Source organism: Syngnathoides biaculeatus, chromosome 21 (assembly GCF_019802595.1).
Source record: "Syngnathoides biaculeatus isolate LvHL_M chromosome 21, ASM1980259v1, whole genome shotgun sequence".
Classification (NCBI taxonomy): domain Eukaryota; kingdom Metazoa; phylum Chordata; class Actinopteri; order Syngnathiformes; family Syngnathidae; genus Syngnathoides; species Syngnathoides biaculeatus.
In genome coordinates, this window is record NC_084660.1 from 3,547,039 (window position 1) to 3,557,198 (window position 10,160).

General features: G+C 48.2%; 1 protein-coding gene and 1 long non-coding RNA gene across 21 annotated transcripts; both read right to left on the reverse strand.

Annotated features, from left to right (window-relative positions):
• Nucleotides 1–437: 437 nt before the first annotated feature.
• Nucleotides 438–5,460, reverse strand: LOC133494751 (uncharacterized). 13 transcript variants are annotated; one of them, XR_009793389.1, is made up of 9 exons: nucleotides 5,147–5,460; nucleotides 4,928–4,965; nucleotides 4,502–4,853; nucleotides 3,757–3,843; nucleotides 3,307–3,356; nucleotides 3,171–3,209; nucleotides 2,632–2,741; nucleotides 772–2,359; nucleotides 444–740 (listed from the first exon to the last, which is right to left on the reverse strand). XR_009793389.1 is itself a non-coding variant. In XM_061808876.1 (8 exons), the coding sequence occupies exons 1-8, from the start codon at nucleotides 5,150–5,152 to the stop codon at nucleotides 2,241–2,243; spliced, it is 723 nt and encodes a 240-aa protein (XP_061664860.1). In that variant the 5' UTR covers nucleotides 5,153–5,460; the 3' UTR covers nucleotides 444–2,240. The 13 variants fall into 13 exon arrangements, 5 of the variants coding, with proteins under 5 accessions (XP_061664860.1, XP_061664857.1, XP_061664862.1 ...); XM_061808876.1 differs by having other exon boundaries at nucleotides 444–2,359; nucleotides 4,580–4,853; XM_061808873.1 differs by having other exon boundaries at nucleotides 444–2,359.
• Nucleotides 5,461–5,465: 5 nt separating this feature from the next.
• Nucleotides 5,466–9,957, reverse strand: LOC133494752 (uncharacterized). Of its 8 annotated transcripts, none has more exons than XR_009793404.1 (11): nucleotides 9,850–9,957; nucleotides 9,697–9,743; nucleotides 9,044–9,184; nucleotides 8,834–8,968; nucleotides 8,567–8,743; nucleotides 8,297–8,472; nucleotides 6,965–7,067; nucleotides 6,813–6,889; nucleotides 6,445–6,566; nucleotides 5,634–6,185; nucleotides 5,466–5,555 (listed from the first exon to the last, which is right to left on the reverse strand). It is a non-coding gene; the product is annotated as an uncharacterized LOC133494752 (long non-coding RNA). The 8 variants fall into 8 exon arrangements; XR_009793399.1 differs by having other exon boundaries at nucleotides 5,634–6,077; nucleotides 6,147–6,185; nucleotides 8,834–9,184; nucleotides 9,850–9,955; XR_009793398.1 differs by having other exon boundaries at nucleotides 6,980–7,067; nucleotides 8,834–9,184; nucleotides 9,850–9,955.
• Between the last annotated feature and the right edge of the window lie 203 nt (nucleotides 9,958–10,160).

The window sequence follows — 10,160 nt, forward strand, 5'->3', positions numbered from 1 at the left end:
GGTCGGCGTACGCCAGTAGCAGTAGCTCGCAGAGAGGATGGCGTACGCCGGTAGCGGTAGCTGGCAGAGAGGATGGCGTACGCCGGTAGCGGTAGCTGGCAGAGAGGATGGCGTACGCCGGTAGCGGTAGCTGGGAGAGAGGATGGCGTACGCCGGTAGCGGGGATGGCGGATGCGAGAGCAGACAGGGAGGTGTATGCGAGAGCAGGCAGGCAGCAGTTGTGAATAGTAGCAGTTGCAAAATATATAGATGGTGTTTTACTACATAGTAGGTGTTATTATGCTACTATTTACAACTGCTGCCAGCCTGCTCTCACATACACCTCCCTGTCTGCTCTTGCATCCGCCATCCCCGCTACCGGCGTACGCCATCCTCTCTCCCAGCTACCGCTACCGGCGTACGCCATCCTCTCTCCCAGCTACCGCTACCGGCGTACGCCATCCTCTCTGCCAGTTACTGCTACCGGCGTACGCCATCCTCTCTGCGAGCTACTGCTACTGGCGTACGCCGACCTATCTACCAGCTATCCTATCTGCGAGCTACTGCTACACGCTATCCTATCTGCAAGCTACCGCTACTAGCGTACACCTTTCTATCTGCTAGCTACCCTAGCGTATGCTATCCTATGTGCGAGCTACCGCTACTGGCGTACGCCACCTTATCTGCGAGCTGCCCTAGCGTATTCTATCTTATCTGCGAGCTAACTCTACTGGCGCACGTCTTTCTATCTGCTAGCTACCCTAGCGTACGCTATACTATCTGCGAGCTAACGCTACTGGCGTACTACTTTCTATCTGCTAGCTACCCTATCTTTTGGAGGAATTTATTTGAGACTACCAAGGACCTCCCTTGGATTTGAACCCGGGTTGCCGGATTCAGAAGCGCTCGCCTTACGCTGAGAGCCAACAGCGAGCTGGAGGCCTCCCCTCGCAGTAGCGTATAAGGCATTCCCAGCCAGTCTACTCACACCATTCAAGATAAAAAAAAAAGTCATTATTATACTGCAATTCAAAGACCGCCAAGGACCTCCCTTGGATTTGATCCCGGGTCGCCAGATTGACAAGCCGCTATCCTTTCCCGCAGAGCCAACAGCGAGCTGGAGGTCCTCCATCGCAGTCGGGTCTAAGAGCATCCCCGGGCAGCCTGCTCGCGGTGCTCAAAATGAAAGACATGAGGCAAGGAAAACCTGAAATGTTTAGTTCACTTCTGGCTCAGAGGATTGCGCTGTAGGTTTCTGAGCTCGGGGTTGTAGGTTCAAAGCCAGCAGTGAGCAACGGAGGTTTCGTAAATGCAATGTCAATGTCTCTCAAACGATGTACTGTGCATAACTGTCCTGACCCTAACCAATACGCTGTACTAACCCATAACCATGTGCAACTACTAATCCTAATTAACCCAGTTCCTTGTGATGTAACAACTTGATCATAACATGCAAATAATGCAGTGTATTAATATAAATAATCATTTCTGAAATCCATTTTAACAGCAAAAATGTTACTTTTGTGGTCTTGACTTTTATTTTGTCGATTATCTTAATTCAAAATAAAACTGAACTTCCTGTGTGGTGGGCAGCCACCATTAAAAGACGTGAATTGGACAAAAACATTCTTAAGAAAAGCAAACAGTGCCGCAAGTGGTTTTGAACCGAGACTTTCGGGTTCCTCGAGCGAGGCACAACTCAACAGGCCACCGCGGAACATGCGAGTGGGGACTGGATACGCACATTGAATTTAAAAACGTGGAAATCGGTCGTTTGAAATATACGGACAGGAAGAAAGGCTCAACTGTCAACTCGGTGACGGGTGAGGGCGTCGCGATGTGGCTTTGGAACCGAGAGGTTGGTGGTTCAAACCCCGTGCAGGGCGTTGAGTCTGTCTAAAATGCAGTGAGCGCGTTTTAAATGTGTATGTTTTGTAATTCAGATCTGCTTCACCTTGTAACAATTCACTTTGAAATTCAATGCAAGATATTTGATTACATTTAAATAAAATGTGAAAGAAATTATCATACACAGATACATATCTCTTGCAATGTACCTTTTTATTGCTATAGTTTCAAATTTGTCTCGACCGGCAATCTGTACAATTTCATAAAAATTATGCATAGAAAGAAAACTCACAGCTCTGCTGAGGGTTGGAAACGTGAGCTTCTGTTGAGGATGGGGGACGCAACAGGCTCCACGGAGACATTCCGGCGCAACGTCGGGTCGAGGCCGGAATCGAACCCAAGACCGCAAGTTGTCAGGCCGCCCACGAGGGAACACTCAGGGCGGGGTCGTGTTCGCCAAGTGCAGGTTGAAGAACTTGTTGGAATGGCTGCCGGCTGGAGCGCCCCCTTGTGGTCGCACTTCGACACGCGTCTGCGGCCCAGGGACGCCCCAGCAAAGGAAAGCAAATTGACTTGGAAAGCGCATTTCATACACGAGCTCACTCAATGTGCTTTACCTAACATTTGAAAACAGAGAAAACATTTAAAATGGCATTAAAAAAAAAATATATATATTAAATAACCCACTTGGGACAAGCGCATACGGCGCAAGTCATAGAACGGAAACGTGGACATATTGTAAGATGCATTAGAAAAAAGAGTTCTCAACACGGACTTAAGATTCGCACTCGGGGCTGAGCTCACCTCTGTCGGCAACTTTTTCCGTTCGGGTGCAGCGTCGTCGCTCGATGCCGCTTCGGCATTTCGGCTTTGACCTCCGCCCTCCACTATTTGAGCTCGGCTGGTTTTGGATTCTGAACACATTTGGAAGGAGACTTTCGATTCGAGGACGGAACCGGCGGACGATTAAAAGAAGAGTCAGACACCACCATAAAGTCAATTTATTTGTTCAACACAAATTTAAGAAGAAAAAAAAAAAGACCTGCAGGTCTCCCCCCCCAAAAAAATAAATGACAAATTTTTGATCAAATGGTTTCATTGTCAAACATTCCATTTCAACGCAAGTCATGAAAACTTCTGACTTTGACCCTTTTTCCATCAACCACCTCAAATGCTTCACAATACATTTTATTGATCTAACTTCACAATTTTTGCCATAATCAAAGCACATCTCAAAACAAAGGAAAAAAAAAAAAAATTAAGCGGTAGCATTAGTTGGTGCACACCCAGTGAGTGAGTGAGTGAGTGAAGTGGACAAACACCCAAATAGAACCGAGACATACTCTGCCTGTATCCCGGGTGCTTGGCCCCCGGCGGAAGAACTTTGTTCAAGACGGAGTTTTATTTTGGGGTGGGGGGGGGGAAAAAATACTTTAACACGTGGCCACAGATGTTAACGTGCAATAATTGTACACTTGCCTGACGGGGAAATGAAGCCGTTCATCTTGTGTTCTGCCATTCGCCGGTCCCTGAAACAAGACCAAATATGAGTTTTTGCTGTTGGTTCTCGCATTCATTCAAGGCCTGCAGTAGGACTCAAAAATGAGCAACACTCAGGACCAGGACATGCCAGACCGTCTCAAACTCTGCTTCACAGCAAACCCAACAAAAACATCCAACCGCCGGCCTTTACACGCCTGCCCTCGTGACAAAAATCAGACCAACTACCAAACAACTTCCTTCAATTCCTCGTCGACCAAGGGAAGCCACACGGCTCGCTGCCCCCCCCCCCCCCCCCGTTCACAATTTAACTTTGACCGCAAATTCCACTTGCGTTCCCGCTTCTTGCGCAGTTGCATCCCCAGAGCGCGAGCGGCCACAAACTCAGAACCAAGACAGACCCTCACCGTGCGGTTGGAGCGGGGCGACCTTTTGTTCCGGATCGCCGGCGGCGTACCAGGTGAGGGGGACACCGGAATCCATCCCCTCGGACCGCGACGTTCGCCGAGGACTGACCTGCAGTGGGAGCGGGTAGAAAGGAGGACCCCAAAGGGAAAAGACGCAGCAGCTTGTACAGCAACGAAAACTCATTTCAAAAACTGAATGACTGCAACTTCCCAGGCATCCAACAAAAAACTCATTGTACATTTTTTTTTTTTTCCATTAAATCACACACAATTTGACCACTTTCATTTTTTTACCCCATCGTCTCACAATACGTCCTTTGAGATTTTTTTTTTTTTAAACCCCTGCATGAAAATTTTGCCTTTTACTGCACATTGTCATGTTGTGTGTACATTTAAAATCCAGTCATTTATACTTTGGGAAATTTTTTATGCTATTTGTAATCGGTTTGTCTTCAAAGGCCGAATTATAAAACTTTTAGGGCGCTAAAATGCCTGACTGTGCGAGTCATTTTTAGTCTGAAATGTATTTGCACACGATAAAAACAGTTCAAAGTACAAAGCCATTTTATTTCAAATAAAGCACATTTGTCACATCCGAAAGAGTAAAGGACAGAAAAAGTCAAATACAAAATACATTTTGGAGGGGAACGGAATGATGAACACATTCAAAGATTTGAACAAAATTCACAGCAAACGGCGTTAGTGGGTGAACACCAAGTGAGTTAGTGAGCGGAGGCAAACGCCAAGCGGACCGACGACAGACTCACCCTCCGGTTGGCGCCTTTGTTTCGGGACGCTGCGGGGGGAGAAGCGCACCGGCGTTGACGTCGGTGTCGCGTACTCACCGAGAGACAAGAAGTCCTCCCTCGTCTTCGCGGGGCCCGCCCGCTACGGCCGACCCCGCCGAAACGACGAGCCGACCACCTCCAACGGACGTCGGCGCCGCAGATGGGACAAATCAAGACCGGCCGGCTCCAGCCGACCGAGGAAGGTCCGCAAAACTCTCCGAACTTCCTTGGCCAAAGCTGCCCTCCTCCCGTTCGCCACTTCAGATCGAGACGTTTGCTTCCTTTATTTGGTCCGTTCCGTTTCCCCTCGCTCAGCCTTTCTGCAGCTCGCCTCCAAAATATGTACGCACAACACAATTAGTTGCACGCTGGTGACTTCAATTTGTGTGTACTTCTTACCCTCACCCGGCGGATGTCGGCGCCTCGTTTCCTCTGCTGCACCTCTTCGACGCGGGGACGAGAGTGGAGAGAAGAGGGGGGAAAAAAAAAAAAAAAAAAAAAAAAACATACAACACTTCTAAAATTAGAACAAATTCATCTCCTTATGTCCCAAAACAAAACTCGGACATTTTATGCAACACCAGCTCAAACCAAGGCAAAGACAACAAAGGGGGAAAATCGCACTGGCATCCGCGTGAAGCTCCGCAAGAGGACCGTTTGCCGTTGCGGTCGACGCTCCAGCGGCCTCGAAGACTGCGACGATGAGCGGAGAAAAGATTGTGGACTTCGTGAGGCAGAGGCGTCCTTCGTCCCAGCTGCCGTGCGTTCGCCGTGGGGGACCTTCAACGTCCTGGGAGTTTAAAATCGCTCCCGACCTGAAAAAGGCCCAGCGGAAGGTCCACTTCCTGCGTCTGCCGCTGAGGGAGTTCGACATTGCAGTCGTCGAGTCAGTCCCGTGTTCTGCTTTCCACCTCCGAGCAAAACCGAAAAGGGGGCCCTCGAGCCCCCCCTTGAGGACCTGCCTCCAAAAATGCTCTTGCAGCGTCCACATCCTGGTCACCACTTGCAGCTTCCTTCCCTCAGGTCGGCGTGACTGCACCATGCAAAGTACAACAACAACATTGACAATTTTGCCGTCACGTCTCCGTCAGGCCATTTGGACGCTGCTCACCTGCACAATTGCACGTTGAACGCGGCTTCGAGGACCCCGACTGGACAGCGTCGCCGTGTACGTTTTTTTCCTCTCCTGGCCGCATTCCTGCACTCCACCGAGTCATCAACACGAGGAAGAATCACGTTGGGAACGCGCCACTCACATGTCACGTGTACTGTATTAGTTATAGTCATAACTTATCTTTCTCCAATTTCTGTGTTCTTGCCCAATCCGCCGCTGCCCCTGAAAGCAAAAAGCTGGCATTGACCAATAGGGACAGATGACAGCTTGAAATTCCACACTTAGCTACAGAAGGGCCAAATTAATGTTCAAAAATCAGAATGTGAGTCGGTGCAAACACCCCCCCGTGAATTAGTGAGTGACGACAAACAGCAAAAGTGGTCGCAAGACACTTCCCTCGGAGTTGGATCTTGAAGCGGTGGAACATTCCCACTTTTCTTTCTTGAGGGGGGGGGGGGGTCAATTAGTTTGGTGAAGATCAGTTCACGATGTTGTGTCAGGACTTTTTACCCTTGTCCAATTTCCGTGTTCTTGCCCAATCCACCACACCTAAATAGGAAAAAAAAAAATAAAAAAATACATTTGTTCAACAATAAACGGAGTGCAGCTCAAAAGGCCAAACCGAGTTCACTTATTCAAAAGTACCAGTCTAAATAAAACAGTTCAAAAATGACAAATGTGAGTCAGTGCACCCCCCCCCCCCCCCCCCGATTGAATTAGTGGCAACAAACAGCAAGTGCAAGAAAGATACTTCCCTTCGTTGGCGCTTCGACCCCATTTGCGTTTTGCAAATTTAAGTGGACTGCACCTCAAAAGACTTGGTTGGGGGGGGGGGGGGGTCCAAAATGCTGCCGACTCCTCCTCCAGGACTTGCACAGCTCCGCATCCAAAATCCTCTTGCGGCCTCCCCGTCCACTTGAGCCACGCAAACTACGACAAGCAGACATTCCAACAACTTCTTTCTTTCCAAGCCCGTTTTGTCACATCTGTCGGGCCAAATGGACCCGACACTCTTGTTTATGTTCAACTGTTCATTTGAGAAAGGACTGCATCTTTGTGCAGAATTGCCCCGCCTCAAAAAAAAATCTTAAGTACTTTATGCTGCAACTTTTCAAGTATTCTTTCAATTGACTTCTACTCGAGTGAGTGGCGACCAATTCCTCATTTTTTACATACCTACATCGAGATGATTCTGATTGGTCTGTAAGAACCGCTGACCCTGGTGCGTTGCCAGATTCTGCATTTCCACCACCCTGGGGGAGGGGGGGCGTAAAACAGTGCAAAATGTTTCCAAATCCAAACTGGAGCTCCAATCAGCCAAGACAAACCACAAAGTCCAGTACTCCGCCCCCTGCTGGTCACTTTTGTTTGTCCACAGGCGCCTCGGTCAAACCGCTTGAGTGGCGTCTTCCCTTGACCTCCTCTGACAACCTGCAAAAGGCACAAGTCTCATTTGTTGGCAAATTTCAAGAAGAAAGCTACCAATTTCAAGCTAATTGACAAAATACATTAACAAGTAAATATTCCGAAAAAAACTAAACAGAAGAGCCGGCCAGCATTATTAAAAAAAAAAACCCGCAAAAAGAAACTCAAGTGCTCATCCCAAAGTGATTCGCAAACATGCTGCACTCGAGCAAACCTTTCCTTCCTCGCCACTGAGAAGCCCGCAACAAACATTTGCTTGCTCGCCATTTTGCTGCTCATGCCCATTAGTGCACCTGCGTCGGCTTTTTGGCTCCCTGGTGCGCACCTGCCTCCAATTCGCTTCTCCCCTCACGCGCAAAAAGGCGCCAAGGAGAGCGTCCCCCCCCCCCCCCACCGAACAATTAAGCGAGTGTCCCCTGGAAAAATACAAAATGAAGGCAGTCCTTCAGCGTCCTCATGCGCAGTGATTGAAATCACTCACTCCCCCCCCCCCCCCCCCACGGCAGAAACAGATCCACCAACACGCCAAGAAAGTAATTGAAAGTCAACTGACGTCCTCTTGCGAGCGCCACCTTGGGACAGTCTTCGAACTCTAAGACTTTTCTAAAAAAAATAAACATGATACTGTACATGGTCTACAATAATTAAAAAAAAAAAAAAAAAAATGAATTATAGTGCAGTCGGGTTAAGGTATTCCCTAACGGGCGGGGGTCCAAAAGAGAAAAGATGGAGCAACTAAAACAAATCACTTTCAAACATCCAACAAAATGCATTGCACGTCTTTACATTCCGCACAATTTGAAAATATGTACAATTTTATTTCCCCCCCCCCCCTGTGTGCAAATGTCTTTTACTGCACGTTGTCATTTATTTGGGAAGTTTTTAATCCTTTTACGGATCGATTTTGTCTTAAAAGGCCTGCATTTTTTCGTGATAAAATGCCTGACTGTGCACATCATTTCTCGTCTGAAATATATTTGCACACGATGAAAAACAGTTCCATGTACAACGCCATTTTATTTCAAATAAAGCACTTAACAAAAACTTAAGGAAGCGGTCAGCTCCAGAACCAAAAAAAAAAGTTGAAAATGTAATTGTCAGTGAATTATGAACACTTCAAACATTGCTTTGACAAAAACGCAAAAAAAAAAGAAAAAATCCACAAGCAAACACCGTTAGTTGGAGGACACCAAATGAGTGGAGACAAAACCACCAAGCGGACCGACGACACTCACCCTCCAGTTGGCGCTCGGCTCGGCAAGCAATGGAGCGTCGGCGACTTTGTTTCGGGATGGTTGCTTGGGGGGGGGGGGGCACACTGGTGATGACGTCTTTTATTGACCCGTGCCGGGTCTTCTCCAGACAATTTGTCCTTCCCCGTTGAGCTGCTTGGCCACGCGTCGTCTTCACCCTGCACAAGGCAAAAAAGTATTCTGGGTCACTCAATACAGACACCCCCTGACCCCCGGAAGTCTGCGCTGTCCGCCAACTCTCAAATCTACCACCAGGCCACGAAGCTCTCTGGCAGACCTCCTCCAACGCTTGCCGCCTCCCACTCAACACTTCAATGAACGCTCGCCTCCTTTTTCTGGTCGATTCCGCTGCAACTGTGATAGAAAATGGTCGATGTGCGCCGTCGTTACCTGGGCCGACCCGTCCCGTGGTTCTGCACGTCTTCCGCCCTCGAAAACAAAAAGGCAGACAACACGCATTTAAACTTTTTGGCTAATTACCCGAATCAGACACAATCCTGCATCAAAATTGTCTTTCACTTGACTTCTTCAGTGTCACCCTTCGCTCCAGTCGGCGCATCTTCCGCCGAAAGTCACCCACAAAACTACTCTGGACGGAGACGAGCCACACAACTAGCCGACCAACTCAAGCAGGATCCTGCAAACAACTCTCGACTGCACCGAGACGTCCAACCGTCATCCCTATTAACCATTTCCACGCGCCAACTACACCAATTGAACATTTCACACATTTGCCAGACTGCTACACAAGGTGTGCCACAAAGCCCAGTACTCTGCCCCCCAACAAGCTAACTCGTGTGCTGCTCGACTCCCGCACTGATGAATTTCTCCTTCCGCTCGTCCCGTCGTCCGGCAGTCTCCTCATCCGCCCTGTAAAAGACATGCAACCATTAGTTGGGTGCTGGTCACTTCATTTGTGCCAGTTTTTACACTCATGATCCAGCTCCACCTCTGCAACACGTCAAACAGATCAGAAGAACCCCAAAAGTTCAATATTAAAAATGACCCACACCCCTCACTGGATAACCAGAGGGTGAATAAAACAGACCCAGGAACACATGACCATTAAGATTGAAAGTGTAACGTATTACACCACCACAGAAGAAAAAACATTTCACGGCAGAAAATTTTTGTACATTTCAATATTGACATGAATAGTACAATTGCAATACCACAGATCTGAAAACCAAAGCACATAAAAATGCATGAAAGCTACAGTTCAATACAAAACCACAAAGCCATCGAGCGTCATTTCCGACGCATCCCCCGCCCAAAAAAAATACAAATAAAAAAAAAAAGCTGGCCAGCTTTTCGAACCTTCCATCAAAAGAAATCAAACTTTCAAGGCAATTGTGAGCTGAGGTGCTCAGCAAACGCCATACCTCAAACCTTCGCCGGAACGCTGCTCTCGCCCTTCGAAGTGAGAAACCTGCAACGAACGCAAGGTCACGTTGGAAAACACGTCGACTATACGTATAACTTATAAAAAAAGAAAGAAAGAAAGAAAGAAACATTTACAAATGAAACTCGCGTACTTGCTGAGCTGAGTCAACGCGCGTGCCAGCCAGCCGCCATTTTGCTGCTTGTGTCATTAAGGCCACCTGTGCGCATTTAATGGATCCCCCATCAAGTGCGCACAGCTGCCTCCAATCGTCGGGGAGAGCGAAAAAACCCAGCACAAAGTCCGCATTTGGACGCGCGATGAGCCCCGCCACAAACGTTTCTCCTTTGAAAAAAACAACCTGAGGCGGGTCGCCATTTGCTCGCGACCTTCACGCAATTCAAACGCTTCACCACTTCCGGGTACGGGGCAACCTTTTCCCGCCAAAATGCAACCAGGAAGTTA